The 20,030-nt window shown below is 43.5% G+C and overlaps 1 protein-coding gene across 4 annotated transcripts in view; it reads left to right on the plus strand.

Moving 5' to 3' along the window:
- The window catches only part of LOC126457855 (uncharacterized), a 311,923-nt gene that overhangs the window by 10,999 nt on the left and 280,894 nt on the right, over positions 1-20,030 (plus strand). For all 4 annotated transcript variants that reach the window (XM_050094498.1, XM_050094501.1, XM_050094500.1 and 1 more), the window contains exon 2: positions 14,594-14,674. In XM_050094498.1, coding sequence (XP_049950455.1) covers positions 14,594-14,674 — 81 coding nt within the window. The remainder of the gene's footprint in view (positions 1-14,593; positions 14,675-20,030) is intronic.

Below are 20,030 nucleotides of genomic sequence, written 5' to 3' on the forward strand. Positions count from 1 at the left end.
CCGCTCTGTGGTCTTTGTGTGGACCCCCGGTCATGTCGGTATCCCAGGCAATGAACATGTTGACCGCCTGGCGAAAGAGGCCACGTGTAAACCATCTCTGGATGTTGGCCTCCCAGAGACTGATTTGCGGGCAGTCCTCCGCCGAAAAGTTTTTGCGCTTTGGGACGCTGAATGGCGCGATCGGATTACACCCAATAAACTCCGTGCCATTAAGGAGACGACGACAGTGTGGCGGTCATCCATGCGAGCCAACCGCAGGGACTCCGTCATCCTTTGTCGGCTCCGCATTGGCCACTCCCGGCTAACACACAGTTATTTACTGCGCCGGGAGGACCCTCCTGTATGTCGCTGCGGGGCGGCTTTGACAGTGGCCCACATTCTGTTGGCCTGCCCCCTTTTAACTGTTGTCAGGCAGACATTTGCGCTGCCTGATACGCTCCCTGCCCTTTTAACAGACGACTCCACTATGGCTGACTTAGTTTTACGTTTTATTCGGGCAGGGGGATTTTATCATTTAATTTGAGTGTTTCTGTTTATTTTATTGTTTTGTGTTGATTCTGGCCTTTGGCCTATGATTTTCAACTGATTTTTTTTTAATGTGTTTCTAAGTGGTTGGCTTTTCCTTTTTTATTTCTATGGTCGGCCAACCACCGTCACACTCTGTGTGGTTTTAGTTCGTTTTGTCTTGTCTTTGTCTCAGTTTCTCTTGTTCTGTATCGTCTGTGATCTCTTCTGTTCCTCGTTTTTATTCTCTGTGGGTGTTCTTTGCCTTTGGACAAAGGGACCGATGACCATAGCAGTCTGGTCCCTTTAATCCCCCAAACCAACCAACCAACCTGTGCAATTTACTTTGTAGATATAGTGAGTCAGAGGCTGTATTATATCCTTGAATCCCAGGATTTGTTGGCTTAAGTGGTTTTGCCAAGGCTGCTCCACTGTAGATAATTTAGTCCAACAGGAGTCTATCCGAATGTTTTTGCCTGACGTCAACATCTTGTTGCAGTCTTCTCTGATCTGCATATAGCTTATGATACCACATGGTACCACCACATCCTTGTCACCTTACATGAGTGGGGCCTTTGTGGCCCACTTCTGATTCGTATCTAGAGCTTTCACGTCACACTTTTCAGGTTCATGTTGGCATTTCCCATAGCACCTCCCATCTGTAGGAGAATGGGGTGCCTCAGGGTTCTGTTTTGAGTGTTCCTCTTTTTAGGGGCTATCAAGGTCTGGTGGCAGTTGTGAGGTCTATGGTGGCCCCCTGTTTGTATGCTGATGATTTTTGCATTTATTTTTCTTCATCCATGATGGGTGTTGCTAAACACAGACTGCAGAGAGCAATATACATATTGCAATATTGGGCTCTCAGTGATGGCTTCCATTTTTTGGCTGCCAAGGCATGCATTGCCATATAGTGCATCCCCATCTGGCTCTGTACCTTGATATCCAGGCCCTCAGTGTGGTGGACTCTCATCATTTGGACTGGTATTTGATGCCCAGTTGACATGACTCCCCTATCTTCAACAACTAAGGCTGACATGTTGGTTGCACTCCAATGCCCTTTGATGCCTGAGTAACACCAACTGTGGAGCAGACTGTTCTATTCTGATATGGCACTACACAGCATTAGTTCAGTCCCATCTACTTTACAAGAGTTTTGCATATGGTTCGGCACCACTTTCAGACATTACGTGCTGAACCCAATACACCATTGTGGAGTACTACTGGCAACTGGTGCCTTTCGGACTGCCTCATGATCAGCCTCCTAGCGGAGGCAAGGGATCCACTGTTGCGGGTCCTGTGCCAGCAGCAGTTGATCACTTATGCGTACTCATCCACTTTTATCTGGAGCACCAGAGCTATGGTCTCCTCTTCCAGATAAAGAGATCCAACTCCCACAGTGGCAGTCCAGGACAGGGGTGTACTATTGCCATTTGCATCTGGTCCCTTTTTGCTGAACTCCAGCTTCCTCCTCTGCCACCTCATCTTTGGGTCCACTCACCTGCATGGTGCATCCTCCGTCCACAGCTCTGTCTTGGCCTATCACGTGATCCAAAAGGTTAGGCTCATCCTGAGGCCCTCTGCTGCCAATTCTTCTCCACTGATGGAGTGTTTCGGGGTTAAGAAGAATTCTATACTGATTGCTCAGTAATTGCCAGTCATACTGTCTTTGTTTACATTTCTGCAGGATATTATGAACTGCACTCCTTGCTGGATGGCTGCAGTACTTTCACTGCAGAGTGGGTAGTCATCTCTTATGCTCTTTAACGCATACATTCCTGCTCTTGTGAGTCCTTCCTCATCTGTAGTGATGCTTTTAGCATTTTACCCTCACCATATCTTGGTCCTGACTATTCGAGATTCCCTTTTTGCCCTCAAACAATGTGGATGCTCGGTGGCCTTTGCCTGGACCCCAGGTCATGTTGGGATCCCTGGGAATGGACTTGCTGACAGGCGGGCCAAATTGGCTACTGGCAAGCCACCTCTTGATCGATATTTCGGAATCGAAATTTTGATTGGTACTACACTGTTAAGTTCTAACCATCTGGAATACAGATTGGCGTACTCTGACTTTGCTAAACAAACTAGGGTGACAAAGGAGACCATGCATTTGTGGAGGTTGTTGATGCGAGCCTCGTGCAAGGACTCCATTATCCCATGTTGGCTCCACATTGCCCATTATTGGATGACTCATGACCATCTTCTTTGTTGCAAGGATCTACTCAACTGTGTCGTGCCCATTTGAGGATGGTCCACATTTTGCTGGACTGTCCTAACCTAGCCAACCTGCAACAACCTCTTAATCTTCCTGACTCGCTACTCCTGGTCTTGGTGGACGATGCCTAAGTGGCTGACCTGGTTTTACAGTTTATTTTCCGAGAAGGTGTTACCATTATTTCTAAGGGGAGGGTGTCTCAGCCTTGTCGACCCATTGAGGGGTTGGCAGGACACCCTGTTAACACCTCTGCCCCGAATGGCAGCTGCTGTCTGGGCTTGGCGGTCCACCTGAGGACTCGCCCTACATGTTCTTTTGCTCTTTTTCACCCTTCTCATGTATCCTGTATTACTTGGTGTTTGTCCTCTGTTTTCTTGTACTTATCTCACCCTGTCCTTGGTGCTAGTCTTTTCTGTGTATTTTTGGGTGGGATTCCTCTGGTTTTGTTGTAAGTTTCTTCTGTGCTTTGTGGGGTGGGATGTCTCTGGTTTTGTTGCTAGTCTTTTCTGTACATTGTTGGGTGGGGTGCCTCTGGTAAGTGGCACTTTCTCACTTTCTATCTTTGCAGGCCTCGGGCTGTTCTCTGGGTGAGATACTTTGCTCACTTTTCTTCTTCCTTGTTTCTTTCTCTAGGCTCCATCGACCTTCAGTAGACCTTGGAGTTTTCTTTCCTTGGGTTTCGTGCCCTAGACCATTCTTTGGTGTTTAGTTTTTCTGTCTTGCCTGTTCCAGGTAGGAGTGATTGGTGACCTTTTAATGATTAAACCGACCAAGCTCAGGAGTATCTCATTCAGTTGATATTTGTTTACTCACAGTAATTTTTACTCATCAAGAAAAATTCACCTGAAATCTGACTCATCAATAAATTTCCTGTATTCTAAGAAAGAAGTCAAGGCCAGGCAACAACAGGGAGACACACTATCATTTTGTGGTGAAGAATGGGTGTGGCCTAAGAACTGAAGAATGGCCAGTTTCATTGAAATGAATTTTGGGCTTTTGCATTATTATGTAAAGCTTTTAAGAGTTACTGTTGAGATAACCTGTTCTCATTGCAATCAAAGTCACACCTGTACGATCATGTCTGTCATGCTTGCATAAAGATAGAAAATAGAACACTAAAGAAATTTTACTCTTCCAGTTTATGTAAAATATGCCCACCTACATGTACCTTGCAGGTAACTGCTGCACTTTAACTGTACATAGAAACCAGTTGGTTTTCCCCCCAGATGTGGTAAATTTGAAGCCATTGTTCTGTAACAGTGCTGTAATACAGTGGCTCTTCATTCTTGATATGGGAATCTGTCCTTCAGTAAATACTTCCCTCACTGTACACCACAGTGCAACCTGCACAGTACCAATGAAATTCCTCCCGCTACGTTCCCTGTTGTTCTTTTTCTGTTTAGTATGTCTCACACTTGGTTGTCTGTTCCTTTTATCCGTTCTAGTAATTTTACATGTCTCTTCCGATCATTGTGATTTCATCTGTTTCTGGCACTCGTTTTTCTTTTTTTTTGTGTTTTTTGTCAATGAGACTCATTTCTCTTCATTCTCCTTTCTCATTATGATCTTTGCTGTTGCATCTTTCCTTTCACTACCTCTTGTTATAAACCACAACCACCATCATCCATTCTGTTGCTGATCTTATGTGCATTATTTGCACTCTGTATCTCCTTTTTCCGTTGTCCAGATGTTGACTGTAGTGTTAATCTACTTCCTTGAAGTATTTTTTTCATATAAATCATAATTTCGTTATTTTTCATCATACTGGTGTGATTACTGACACTACTAAGATTTATAAATAAATACGAAAGTTACCTTTATCTCGATCTGAGGGCATTATCCTCGGATTGCCTATGACTCCCTGCAGTAATTATTTGCAACCTTCCTCTTTGTTTATATTTGCAACAGTGATGTTTCAGTATTCTGTGATGAATAAGTAATATCAAAGCTTTTTTGGTGAGGCTATTAACAATGTTGTGCGTAGAAATAACTGGATTTTTGTAGGGCATGGGTAATTACATCCTGATTTTCTTCACATAGTTGTGACCAAATTAATGTCTTGTTGTTGTTGTTGTTGTTGTTGTTGTTGTTGTTCAGTTTTGGCTGATATCGGCAGTAATGTCCCCAAGAGTGGTGGAAACTCATAGTTCATCTAAAAATTGCGGATTGATTTTAGGTTGAATTATCATTAATAAATTAGATGTTAAAGCCAAATGGCTGTGGCTAGCCACAGGTATTATTCAGTAGGCCCCAAATGAGGCTGTTGGAATGTTCAGCGAAAAAGTACAGGAAATATTGTGGGGAGATATCTAACAATAGACACTACCTGATCAAAACTATCCGAACACATCTGTGCAGTACAGAATTGACCACTAGGTATCATGAGAGGCAGACCCACCAGTGTAAAAGAAGGCAGGGAGTATTGTGTTGTCAGTAGGGAAGCATTAATAGCAGAATGGACTAGTCAGGAGAGCTCAGCTACTTTAAATGTGGACTAGTCATTGGATTTCACATGTGTAACAGAGCCATTAAGGACATTTAAACCCTTCTAAAGCTGCCCAAGTCAACTGTTGGTGATGTGAATATGAAGTGGAAATGCAAAGCAGTAGCCACAGCTAAACCAAGATGAGGCAGACCTCATGTACTGATGGACAGGGACTATCAAGCAGACAGAGGGTGATTATAAAAATTGTGCAAAATCGGTGGAAAGAATCAGTTGTGTGTTCCAAATTGCTACCAGCAGTCCAACTAACACAATGACTGTGCATAGGGAGCTAAAAAGAATGGGGTACAATGGTCAAGCAGATCTTCAAAAGTAACACGTGTCAGTAGCCATTGTTAAGTGACACTTGAGGTGGAGTAAAGAGTGAGGCCACTGGACAGTGGGGGATTGGGAATGAGTGATGTGGGGTGATGACTTTTGCCATACGCTGTGGCAATCTGATGAGAGGATTTGGATTTAACGAATGACTGGAGAATGTTACCTGCCGTCATATGTAGTGGCAACAGTGAATTACAGAGGAGATGTTCTTAAGGTGTGACGATGTTCATCATAGATAGGGCGTGGTTCCTTTATTCTGCTTAAGAAAATGCTAAATGCAGGAAGACAATAAACTTCTTGAAAAGGACTGACTTGTCCAGAGTCTCAACCTGAATTCAGTGGTACACATTTGGGGTGAGTTAGAACGTCAACTTTGCTCCAGACCACAGATGTTATCTGATTTCAGCTCTTCAGGAAAAATGGTCTGCCATTCCTTCAGACATTCATACACATCACTGAAATTGTCCCCAGAAGAGCCCAAGCTGTCTTAAAGACAAAGTGTGGAAACATCCTATATTAATGTCTACTAAAAGGCGTCTGAATATCTTTGATCAGTTGGTGTAATTTTTCATCATGACAGAGGAGAATAAATTAAAATAGTAGTGTTGAGGAAAGCATGGTTACTTCTGCTCTAAAAGTATGAAATGTAGGGTAGAGCAAAGTTTTTCAAAGTTAGGACTAGTTGGTGTGAAGAACTGAAATTGCATCACAAATCTTACTGTGAAGTTACGGTTTCTGTCATTGAAATGGCAGGAAGGTATGTCTGTATACAAAGAATAAAAAATATAGTTATCAAAGATTAAAACTATCTGGAACACCATTAAACAGAAAACAAATAAAAACTAGCAGAAAGAAAATTCACTAGAGGAAACTGAAATTACAGAGAGCTGGTTAGTACTTGTCTTCAGGATGAAAATTACCTTGTGTTGCCAGTAAGGCACAGTTAAAAGTAGGGGAATTAAAAACAAATCCCAAGCTTTTGGAATTGTTAATTACTTTCTCAGGAAGGAAAGGAAATACAGATAGATTGGGAAGGAGGGCTAGATTGAGGATCCTAGATTGAGTTGCACCTAAAGGGTGCAGGGTGACTGGGGCTGTTGAAGACCCCAGTGGAGATGCTGTTCACAGTTAAGAATGACTCTTATTGGTTTTGATACATGACATATTGAGATGACCACGCCTCTCTCCATTTTCCCCAGTTGATGCTGATGTATGGGCAGTGACTCCCACTCTGGCTGCTGAACCGGCACTGTGTGATGATGACAGCAAGCCTGTGGAAGGCCGGCAGCCTTTAGGGGCCACAGCTGTCAACATCAGCAGTGCCCTGCTTCCCTTGGCACTGTACAGTCTGTAAGCCCCTTGCTCTGCTCGTATCACTGTGACGGCGTGTGAAGGTGGCTGTGCATGTGGTGCGACTCGCTGCCCTCTAACAGGTGTCAGATGGTGGCTGGTGTTGTGGCACCAAGTACTACTAGAAATTCAGTGTAGAGATGGCAGCAGGCTCATATAGCTGGTCGACAGGGCTGTGGTACTAAATCCCACCAAGGACTTAGTGCTGGGGCAGGCCCAGCATGGTCTCAAATGTGTGGCTGCTGCTATCAGTGCCCAGTCGTCTCGCTGCCCGGCATAACTCTTCCGTTGTGGTGGTGCTGCCAGTTCCCAGTGATGAGAAATGGTTCCCTGCCTCAAAGTCTAGACTTATATATATGCCTTTGGTGTGTATTTGTTTGACTAAAACTTGACACCAAGTGATGCCATCCATAATGAGAGACCTCCTTGGTATTGTATATGTTATTGTCACCAACATGTCACCACACTGGAAACTACCAGCTTGTGGCCATTAATGCAGTGCTCCATAGTGGCTTCCACACTACATGTCATTACTTTTGAAAAAGATTTGTAATTTTTACTGAAAAACTACACCCCTGTCTGCCATGAGGACAACGGGAGGAAAATTATTTATTAAAGGGCTCTTCATAAATTTTGATGTTCACTAACAATACACATTTGCTAAGAAAAGCACCAAACTTAACATGCCAAAACATTCAATAACTCAGAACATGCCAAATACTTTCAGTAACTCAGCTGGCTATAGGTAGTAAGAACTTACATAAAAAAAGCAGCCTAAACCATTCTAATTTAATTTATATCACTGGTTACATTATCAAAGGTCATGGGTCATGAGGGATAAAACAAAAGCAGTTTACAGGCACCTGGATGTCACGAACTGCAGTTTTTGTAGTATTTTGAAATTTAATAGCTCAAAAACTTTAATAGCTATTGGAATGAAACTTTAACCAAATAATTAGTATATTCTGACCTCTATGTGAAAAAAATTTAAAAAACTGTGGAATACATAGTGAAGTGAATATTGATTTTTATCTTATGAACTTTATTACATGTATTAACAATGTAGGAAAAGACATATTGCCACTTACCGTAAGGAAGACAGGTAAAGTTTCAGACAGGCACTATTAAAAGACACACATAGCTTCTGGCCAAAGCCTTCATCAATAAAAACACACACACACACACACACAAAAGCAAGCACAACTCACGCACGCGTGTCCACCAACTACAGCATCTTGGGCCAGAATGCAACATCACATGGGATGCAAGCAGCACTCTAGAGGGTGTGGGGAAGTGTATAGGTGGGGAGAAAGAGATAAATGCTATCTGCTGGAGTGTGCTGGGACTAGACTGCCACCAGGTGCAGCTTCAGCAGGTTGTGGGGTAGAAAGGTGGGGGAAAAAAGGAACAAGAAAGGTGAGGAGTGGGGAAAGACAGGTGGATGCGTTGGCAGAGGGCTGGAAATAAACAGGGTGGGAGATGAGAATGGGGAGAAGATGGTAGGGTACAGGCGGTGGAAACTGTTGGGTGGAGGGTGTGGAACAGTGTGTTACCATAGGTTATAGGAGCGGTGAACGTGTTGTAAAGATAATTCCCATATCCACAATTCAGAAATGCTGGTGGTGGAGGGAAGGATCTAGATGGCTCGAGTAGTGAAGCAGCCATTGAAATAAAGTGTGTTATGTTCAGCTGCATGTTGGGCCACATGGTGATCTACTTTGCTCTTGGCCACAGTTTGGCGGTGCTGTTCATCCTGGCTGACTGCTGGTTGGTAGTTATACCAATATAAAAAGCTGTGCAATGATTGTGGCACAGCTGGTATATGACATGGCTGCTTTCATGGGTGGCCCAGCCTGTGATGGGGTAGGATAAACCTGTGACAGGACTGGAATAGGAAGTGCTGGGTGGGTGGATTGGGATCTTCCACAGGGATATGACCATTGTGCCAAGGGATTGAGATTGGGAATGGGATTGGGATGGACTAGGCTGTTGTGGAGGTTGGGTGGGTGACAGAGCACCATGGTAGGAAGGATGGGAAATATCTCAGGTAGGATGTCCCTCATTTCAGGGTATGATGGTAGGTAATCAAAGGCCTGGTGAATTATATGGTTCAGATGTTCCAGTCTAAGGTGGTACTGGGTGATGAAGGGGACACTCCTTTGTGACAGGGTCCTGGGGGTGGTGGGAGGATTGGGGGTGTGAGGGGAAATGGCACATGAGGTCTGTTTGCAAACTAAGTCTATGGGATAGTGCCTGTTTGTGAAGGCCTTGGTGAGACCCTCAGCATATTGAGCAAGGGAGTTATTTGTCGCTGCAGATACACTGTGACTGAGTGGCCAGACTATACGGGACAGATTGCTTGGTGTGAAAGGGATGACAGCTGTCAAAATCCAGGTACTGTTGGTAATTGATGGGTTTAATGTGGACAGGTGCAGATGGAGCCATCAGAGAGGAGGAAGGTGTCACACTGGGTTGAGGAGGACCACGTGAAGCAGATGGGAGAGGAAGTGATGCATTTGTGACAGAACAAAGATAGTGTTTCTTGGTCTTTAGTTCAGATCATGAAGGTGTCATCAATGAACCAGACTAGGGGTTTGGTATTTTGATATGCTAGGAAGGTCATCCTCTAGATGACCCATGAAAAGGTTGACATTGGAGGGTGCTGTGCGAGTGTCCATGGCTGTGCTGTGGATTTGTGTACATACATCTCCTCCAAATGAGAAGTAGTTGTGGGTTAGGATAGAGTTATTAAGGTGTATGAGGAATGAGGTAGTGGGTTTGGAATGTAAAGGATGTTGGGAAAGAGCGGTGAGACCATGGGCATGAGGGATGTTGGTGTATAGGTAGGTGGTGTCAACAGCGACAAGTAGGGATCCAGGAGGTAAAGGGATGGGATGGTGGAGAGTCTTTGATGTAGGAGGCTGGGTTATGGACAATTGGTTGATGGTGTTGGTCATTGGGGGCTGAAATTCTTTCAGTTTGGACATAATAACCAGCCACAATGGGGCATCCAGTTTTGTTGGGTTTGTGGATTTTGGAGAGCATGGGAAAGGTGGGTGTGTGGGGTGTCATAGGGGTGAGGAGGGAAATGGATTCAGGGGATATGTTCCAGGAAGGCCTTAAACAGAGATTTGAGTTTGTATTGGACTTCCAGGAAGGGATCGCTCTGGCAGTGTTTATAGGTGAAAGAGTCACGTAATTGGTTGAGGACTTCTGCCAGGTAGTCACTACGATTCATAACAACAGTAGTGGAACCTTCATCTGCAGGTAGGATGATTAGGTCAGGATTCATTTTGAGATTGTGTATGGCTGTCCTTTTTCTACTGAAAGGTTGGTGCTCTGTGGAAGGGACCTATGGAAGGATGGTGAGGATAAGTTGGAGGTAAGGAATTCCTGGAAGGTGACCAGCAGGTGGTTATGTGGGGGGGGAGGGGGGGGTTATGGTTGGATGGTGGTATGAACTGGAAGAGATAGGGTTCAGTGTTGGAATTAGGGTGGTTTTGGTTGGAGGGATTGGCAGAAAAGAAGTGCTTCCATTGCAGGGTTCGGGAGAAGCGGAATAGGTCTTCGACGAGTCCAGCATGATTAAATTTGGGTGTAGGGCTAAAGGTGAGGCCTTTGGATAGTACTGAAACTTCTATGGAGCTCAGGGGTTTGGTGTAAAAGTTAACAACAGTGATGAGGAAGTGTTTTGGCTCTAGATTTGGATTTGGGCGACAATTGATAGGAAATTTTGGGGATGTGGCGAGATGGAAAGGTCAGCTAGACAGGGTTTAGCTGCTATGAGAGATGGACAAGGAGGAACACTGTGGGTATGATAGGCATCGGATAGTGGTGCTCCGGGCTGGCAGTAGGATTTCTTTTCCTACATTGTTGATATTCCTATCAGGAGTTTCCATTGTTTGAAATACGTGTATTTTTTTCAGGTGTTCTGTAATTTCATACTATTAAAAATAAAAGGTCAAAACAAATTTCATTCTTTTAACTATTAACTTGTTGAAACAGTAAACCAGAAATATTTACCAATTTGTTATTTTGTGCATTTAATAAAATGTTTTTTAGAAGTCAATTTTTTCTTCTGATAATTTAAGAACACTTTACATGTTTCAGCTTAAAATGTTTAATACATTGTTGAATAATGTGGTTTCAGCGTAGACAAGCAGTATATTGTTATTCTTGCAAAATTTTCTTTTTGTAACTGTAATATTGGATGAGATAATGATACCTAAGTATGCAAAAACATTGACTAGGGGAAACTGAAACTAAAATTTTGCATGTCATTTTCTTCTCAATGATAATGTATCAAAACTTTCCAGCTCCATAATAATTTGACTATGAGTGTCGTTTTTATCTTATTTAGTTTTCTTTTTTACTTTGTTATTCTGGCCTCCTTTGTTATGCTTTCACCAACTTTTTCATCTTCAGCAACACATTGCCTGTCCGCTTGTAGCAGCCCACTTTTCATGTTGTCTCAGTTGTGATGCGAGTCTGCTTATGGCTTTTAAGCTGCTTTTTACTCAATCATTAAAATATATTATGGGATCCATCACACCAATCTGAAAAGCTGAGATGCAAACAAAAACAGTTTTTGGCAAGTGTTCCCAAATGCAGCTATTGAAGCTTTCATTGGAATTGTGTGTTTTCCAAGTAAAAATTTTTTCAGGAGTTTAGAATCTGAAAGATTTCTATATATTGGCTTTACTTTTACCATAACAGTTTCTGGTGTGAGCTTTGCATGTGTATGTTTTTGTCCATTTGTCTTACACATATTATACTTAGACCATGAAGTGTTAAGTGTTTCCTTTTGGGCAGAGGCCACTCTATGGTTGCTTGTCAGTGGATATTCTGTGAAACCGAAACGGACAAATTGCTTTTCCCGTCTCACTGACAGTTTTGCAGTTTCTCCTGGTGGCTAGACCATAATATTCTGTGAGGTTTTCTATTTCTGATTTGGTGAGTCTGCCATGTTCACCAATTCCTTCGCGACCAGAGACTTCTTTCCCTGTCATGTCCTTGTGGAGTTTCCTATTTTGCCCCCTATGTTGCCCCCACTCTCTTCTGCACATGCCCTATACATTCTACTTTTTTTTAATTTCAGCTTCACCACGTGGTTTAGCAGCTGCAGCACTTTTGAAGGCTTAAGAGTCTCCATCATCAAGGTGGTGTATGTATAGCACACCATGTGTAGCAACTGACCTACTAAAAAGAGACTTGCTTTCCATACCACCACTGAAACCTTTGAAGTTTTTGTCACATTTGTGTTCACTTACCTTATTTGCACAATTTTGGCAGTGTTTTGTCAGCCATTCATAGTCCAGCACCTTGCCTGGACAGTATCTACAGAGGTAACTGCGACAACTCCGTCCAGTGATATGTGACGTCACCTCTGCCCTGTTAGGGCATTGTACAATTGTTTATAATACGTTTCATATTTTACAGGTGGTGGTGGTGGTGGTGGTGGTGGTGGTGGGAGATCTTTTATAGCACAGAATACCTGGGTTCCTTTTCTTTCTTTCTAGTACACCTCAGGGCATAAGCAAGGCATATATTCACTATATTTTGTGCATTTTACAGATGTCATAGTACAGTTTGTTACTTTACACCTTACAATTTTGCTGAATAGGCCTTTTTTCTTATGTCCTGACTAAATGTAAGTGATTTTTGACTATTACAATATTTACGTTTAGCAACAGACAAAAGCAACTCCGAAAGCTTACGCTTACTAATTGAAATGTAACTGTTATTTTTACTGTTTACATGTTTGAACTTGAGTTTTGAATCACTGTCTAGTGAACATTTAGGTGTAACCTCACTTTGCTATGGCATAACAATTTCTTCATGTCTACAATTTCCAATAAGAAGCTTGTGTTGACTACCATAAAACTTACTTTTGTAAAAGGGTTGAAACACACCATCAAAACAACAAGTTTACAGCACAAAGGCACACAAAAACATAAGTAAACTAAAGTAATCTACTTGTATCAACATAAACATCAATTGCAATAAATCCCTGCTTGTAGTACAGTTGATATGTTCTTCAAGGATGTCACACAAATGAGTTTCTACAAAAATAGCAGCACCAAAATTAATTAGTGCGACTTCGTAGGCAAGGTTGTGTGTTTGACAGCAGTGTGACAGCCAGGAATTCAAATGCTACATCTGCTTTAGAAAGGCATTTAAACATGAAAATGATCAGGTACTATACATAAAGTATATACGAGGTGGAATCCAAAATTTTCGGGACTGGTGCTGCCATCTGGAAAGTAGGATTAGTAAATCTCTGCACCACTAGGTAGCGAGAGCAGCATATCTGAGGAGTCAGATTGATATTCAGCTGGGAGGATGTGTTGCATGTCCACAGTGATTTCCATAATACTCTTTGTTTGGTGGGTCGCGATTTTACAATGGATCTGCGAACAGAACAGCACGTGTGTATCAAAGTCTGTGCGAATCTTGGGAAAAGTGCTATGGAGACCCTTGCAATAATTCAACAAGTGTTTGGGGGACAGAGCATGAGCCATAAGTGTGTGTTTGAGTGGCATGCTCGGTTTAGGGCCCGCCGTACAGACGTCGAAGATGATCCTCACACTGGAAGGTCCGTTAGCCGCACAATACCAGACATTGTTGCCAAACTTCAAAAATTGGTTTGTGCGGATCGACGTCGAACCATTCAAGACGTTGCGGATGAAGTGGATATAGGTTATGGGACATGTCAACGAATGTTGACTGATGAATTGGGCCTGCATCATGTTGTCCCAAAATTTGTACCAAGGATCTTAACTGCCGATCAGAAGGCACTGCACATTGAAGTGTGCATGGACGTTCGTCAGACCGCATCTGATGATCCAACCTTCTTGTCATGGGTTATCACTGCTGATGAGAGCTGGATTTATGGTTATGACCCAGAGACAAAGCAACAATCGTCCCAGTGGAAGAGGCCGGGATCTCCAAGACTCAGAAAAGCGAGATAGGTGAAGTGCAAAGTGATGAGCATGATCATCATTTTCTTTGATACCAAGGGAATTGTGCACAAAGAATTCATCCCACCCAACCAAACAGTGAATTCCACGTACTACTGTGACGTTTTGCGATGGCTCCCTGAAAACGTGCAGTGACGACGGCCCGAACTTTGGCATCAAGGGAACTGGCTGCTGCATCACAGCAACGTGCCCTGTCACATGTCCTTGCTGACCAGGACTTTTTTTACAAACAACATGGCGGTTACCCCACCCACCGTGCTCGCCAGATTTGGCCCCTTGTGACTTCATGCTATTCCCAAAACTGAAACTCAAGTTGACAGGCCATTGGTTCAACACTCTAGGGAGGATTCATGAAGCATTGCTGGTGGTGATTAACACTCTCAAAGAACAGGACTTCCAGAAAAAGTTTGATCAGTGGCAGAAGCTCTGGGATGCGTGACCATTAGTCCAAAGGTAAGGTTTTCAACATATGGCACCACCAGTCCCAAAAATTTTGGAGAGCACCTTGTATTTTTAGAATTGGGAAGAATCATAGAATTTTGGTAAATAAAAAGTTCATGTTTTGGGCCCTCATGACCTCCAGGTCTCCTCATTTGGGAAATGTGCTGCGTAGCTGGTCAATCATGGACTTTTTTTTTTTTTTGGACAAAACGATTGAATTTTCTCTTTAAAATGTACTGTATCATAGCTTTCCTTGAATTCTTTTAACATTTCACTTGCATACAGATGGATGATGGCAGTAGAGAGCAGTCATCACCGGAGTCTTCTGTTCGTGCTGGACCATCAGCTTTGGGGCAAAATGAGCAGGTATAATAACTGTTACATTGTAGCTGCAGATGTTAGTATGCCCTTCATTTCATGTAACAGGACTGGTTTTCATCTAAACTGTGGTGCAAATAATAGAAGTATTTGCTAGTTGGAAGTGCATTGGTAATTGTTTATTTTCATATTCATGTTATTTGCAAAATGCATTCTCTGGTAAAAATGTAGGTTGATGTTTCTCCTATCATTTAGTTTGAAATAATAAGGACTGGTGTAAAAGTAATTTCGTACATATAGAAATTGTTACAGAGCTTGCAACAAGACTAATATGGATGCTGAATCAGTGATGTGCTTTTCAGAGGATTAAAAAAAATAGTATAAACAAAAGTTACAGAATAGTTGCAAAGGAAACCATGATCACTGTAATTATTTATATTTCTTTCTTTCAAGGTGACCTTAATTGTCTTAATCTAGCTGCAAATATGTTTTAAAAACTCAAGAGAAATGATGTAGCAGAATGATGAAAAAATAGTGGGTGTTGAGAGAAATAATGGAATGTTTTAGAGCAGTGCATTGTACATGTAAGGTTGAGATTACAGATTAATCTATTCCTGCCCCTAAAGGGGTGCAATACAAGATGAAAGTTTTTTAAATATGTCGCTATTAAGGCGATTTTGAAACTACACCTATGAAAATTGGCATTTGGTTTGTTGTTCAGGAGTAAAGAAATGAGTGTTTCACTGTTTTTGGAAATTTTACCCCTTCAGAGATGAAATAGTGGGTGAAAGCTTTTTGAATGTAAATTGTATTAATAACCTACTAAAGTATTTTTAAAGCTTCATCTATGAAAATTAGTATTTGTTTTTGGAAATTCAATCCCTAGAAGTGAAATAATGCCTGGCTGATTCATTGACTAGTCATCGCCCAGCCCAAACTGTTAAGCATAGAAACTTGAAAATTTGGGAACGTACATTGTAGGTATTGTTTAAGAAGGGATTGTTCGAAATTCTGCTTCTAAAGAATCAGAGATTACTGCATAATACGTGTAAAACGAATACTGTCAAATAACATATCACAAAAACCAAAGAAATTCTGGTTGTATGTAAAGGCTGTTAATGCCACCGAAGTTAGTGTCCAGTCCTTAGCAAATGAGACAGGAAATGAAATTGAGTGTAGCAAAGCAAAAGCTGAAATACTTAACTCCATTTTAAAATCTTTCTTTATGAAGGAGAACCCAAGAGAATTGTAGCTGTTTAATCATCATACCACTGAAAAGCTGAATGAAACAAGTATGAGTGTCACTGATGTTGAGAAACAGCTGAAATCGTTAAAATTGAACAAAGTTCCAGGTCCCAATGCAATCCCTGTCAATTCTGTATTGAATTTGCAGTTGAGTTAGCCCCTCTTCTCACTATAATCTATCATAGATCCATCGAACAAAAAACTGTGCCCAGTTTTTGGAAAAAGGCCCAGGAGACACCCAACTACAAGAAGGGTAGTAGAAATGATCCGCAAAACTGCTGTCCAATATCCTAGACGTGCCCTCTACTATTACAGGTGATTCTAAATATTGCCTCCCCAAGGGGCTCACCTCTCTCTGGTGGGTTCATGCTTGTGTACCATGGGGCCCCAGCCTTTGCAGCATCTTTTCCCTTCCGTGCTGTATTTCCTCCCTTGGGGAACATGTCTGGGATGTTAATGGTAATGTTCCGCATTGTCTGTCACTGATATAAGAACAGTCTCAACACTGTTTTTTATTCACTTTCCCTTTCTTTGTTTCCCTTCTCCTCTCATTCCTCCACTTCGGTGTTTGAGGTTCTCTTTTTCTTCTTCCTCCTCATGTGCTCCTGAAGCCCGATCCATGCGTCTGACGTGTAACAGGTGACTGGATAACGTGTAATTCCCAGCTCTGGGTCGATAGGTAGGGTTCGCACTTTCCTCCCTGGTACAGGCCAGGCCCAGGGAAGGGTGATTGCCTGAGCTACTACCTTCCCAAATTGCTGATTGGTCCCTCTGTCAGGTGTTCAGTATGTGTGACCTGAGGTTCACCTTAGGCAGTCGCACCCCATTGTGAAGGGGACCCCCAGTTGGAAGGAGCATGCCATTGGAGATGCTGGCAATCGTGGGGAATTTTCTCACAATGAGCCAATCATCTTCACAATCAACATCTATGAAATGTAAATGGAATGAGGCTAAACGATTCACTGACTCTTCCAGCTGCACCGCCGTTCCTTGTGGTCTCACATACTGGAGACGGCCAGTCCTTCGCAATGGTAAATCCGTTTATTATTCAGAAAGGTGTTGATCCCATTCCCGGCCCTGTGAAATCCTGCTCTCGTTTACAGAATGGGACTTTGCTTTTGGGGGCTTCTTACGATTCTCAAGTGCAACAACTGCTTGCTGCCTCACTCCTCCACGGTCGTCCTGTTCATATTGAGGCCCATAGAACTCTGAATTCTTCCCCTGGTGTTATTCACACTAGGCTGCTCGACAGTCTGACCGAGGTTGAAATCCAATATTATCTCTCTGATCAGGGTGTCATTGCCATCCATTGGATGATGAAAAAGGTAGATTCCTCTTTAGTACCCAGCCGCACTCTTTTTCTCACCTTTGATAGAGTGGTGCTTCCGTCCAAGATCAAAGCAGGCTATGAAATTATCACAGTCCGACCGTACATTCCCAACACTATGTGCTGCTACCAGTGCCATCATTACAACCACACTTGAGAGTCCTGTAGGCACCCAGCCAAATGTGTAACCTGTGGTAGGGATGCACATGAGGGCGATTGTCTGCCCCCTCCCCTCTGTATCAAGTGCAGTGGTGGCCATGCTGCCTTCTCTCGGGATTGTCCCGTGTATCTTGATGAGCGGGCTGTCCAGGAGATCTGGGCAAAGGAAAAAGTGCCTTACCTAGTTGCTTGCGAGTTACTGGCTAGTTGCAAACCCTGTGTTCTTCCATCTGGCACCTATAGTTTGCTTCTTGTTACCCCTTGCTCCATGAAGGATGCAAACACGCGACCTTGAATTCAGTGCTGAGGTTTTGAAATTTCCCAGCGTCACCATCCCTCCATCCAGCTGTGCAACATGCCATCAAACTCTCGCCTCGAGGGGCGAAGCCACCAGTTACACAACTGGTAGGCCGGAAGGGACAGGAGGAATACTCCCGGGAAGACTTCCTACGTCCCTCCAGCCAAACAACACCCGAGTTTTCCTCTGCTAACCGGAAAGGCTTGAAGAAGTCTGCCAAAGACAAACGGTCTTCTTCTTTACCTACCTGAAGATCCTCTTCAATGGTGTTGCCATGTGATACTTCAGCCCAGCTAGCCTCCGTGTCACCAGTGCACACTACCAACCATTTTTCTACGTTGGATTCCACAGACCAACAGCACAAGCACGCCGATGCTTCTTTGGACCTCGTGGAGCAGGATCCTCCTGCTTCTGTGCCCTGTAGCAGTGACTCTTCACAGGCTGTCATTCGGTAGCTCCCAAGGTGACACCCCTTCATTTCTTTCTCACGACTCTCCTCCAAAGGAATGTTGGTGGGCTTCGGTCCCACAAAGAGGATTTATGGCTGCTTTTAGCATTGCAGCTTCCCCTTGTACTCTGCATTCAGGAAAGAAAATTGCATCCTCACTACTGCTTTGAGCTTTCACTTTTCTTCCCAGTTTATTTTGAACTTCTCCCTGAGGTCAGCATTCCATCTCATGGGGACATCATGCTGCTCGTACGGGATGACATTCTGTGTCAACCCACCTCGCTGACTTCCCATCTTCAAACTGTTGCAGTTCGCCTTTTACTTCCTCACGTGACATTTTCCCTCTGTACCATTTGTCCCTCCATCATTTGATGTCGCTAGGGCCAACTTCCTTCAGTTTATTGGGCAGCTACCTCCCCCATTTCTGGTACTCGGTGACTTTAATGCACATCGTCTCCTTTGGGGTTCTCCCATAACATGTCAGAGAGGTGCCCTCTTAGTTGATCATCTTAATCAACTAAACCTGTTCACCTTAACACTGGAGCACCCACATTCCTTTCCGACTCTTTGCACACCTATTCCCATTTGGACCTATCCTTCTGAACTGCCCAGCTTGCCCATCGTCTGGAGTGGTCCATTTTTTCTGACACCTACTTGAGCGAACATTTTCCATGTGCTATCTGTTTGCTAACTCCTACCCCACGTGCATGCACACCCAAATGGCAGCGTACTAAGGCTGACTGGCATCTTTTCTTCTCCATGGCAACCTTCGAAGAACAAGATTTCTCCAATTGTGATGACCTGACCAGGTGGAATATCTCACAAATGTTTTCTGTACTGCTGCAGAATGTTCCATTCCTCGCACTCCATCTTTACTACGTCGTTTCTCGGTCCCTTGGTGGACTGAGGCATGCAGCGCTGCAATTTGTGCACTGACAATGTGTTCTCTGCATTTTTACCTATCATCCTATGATGGCAAACTGCAGTCCTTGTAAACAGATGAGTGGAAAGTGTCGTCGCATTCTTTGGGACAGCAAAAAAGCTAGCTGGATTTCATTCACTAGTTCTTTCAACAATTTCACCCCTTTCTCTGTCGCATGGACCAACCTCCAACGGCTCTCTGGGACCAAGATGCATTCGCCAGTTTCCAGCCTGACAGTAGCAGATGATCTCGTCGTGGACCCTGTTACTATCTCAAACACAATGGGCCACCATTTTGCAGAAATTTTGAGCTCTTCCCACTATCACAATACCTTACTCCATCGGATACAAGCGGAGGAGGCTTTTGCGGTACCCTTCTCTTCTCAGAATCATGAGTGCTGCAATGCTGCCTTTTTACTATTAGTGAGCTAGATCATGCTCTCAGTTCATCCTGATCCTCCTCCTCAGGGCCAGACGCTGTCCACTTTCAGAGGTTGCAGCAACTTTTTTTGTGGGCCAGCACTTTCTGCTTACTGTGTTCAACCGCATCTGGGCAAAGGGCACATTTCGCGGATGTTGTCTTGAAGCCACTGACATACCCATACCTAAGCCGTGTAAGGACAAAAACCTTCCAACCTTTCTTCTAGTTACCACCCCATCTCTCTCACCAGCTGTGTTTGCAAGGTGATGGAATGTATGATTCATGCCTGGCTGGTATGGTGGCTCAAGTCTCGCAATTTACTAACAACTGCACAGTGTGGATTTCGAGTGCACCCTTCTGCAGTTCACCATCTCATTACATTGTCCACCCATGTCATGAATGGTTTTATGCAGAGATCCCAGACAGTTTTTGTGTTTTTTCACTTTGGAGAAGGCCTACGGCACCTGCTGGAGAACTGGTATCCTCTGTACTCTTTACTCGTGGGGCTTCTGTGGCCCCCTCCCTGTTTCCTTCAGGAGGGTGCGTGTGGGTTTTGCCTTGTCGGACACCTTCATCCAGGAAACC

This window comes from Schistocerca serialis, chromosome 2, assembly GCF_023864345.2.
Source record: "Schistocerca serialis cubense isolate TAMUIC-IGC-003099 chromosome 2, iqSchSeri2.2, whole genome shotgun sequence".
Classification (NCBI taxonomy): domain Eukaryota; kingdom Metazoa; phylum Arthropoda; class Insecta; order Orthoptera; family Acrididae; genus Schistocerca; species Schistocerca serialis.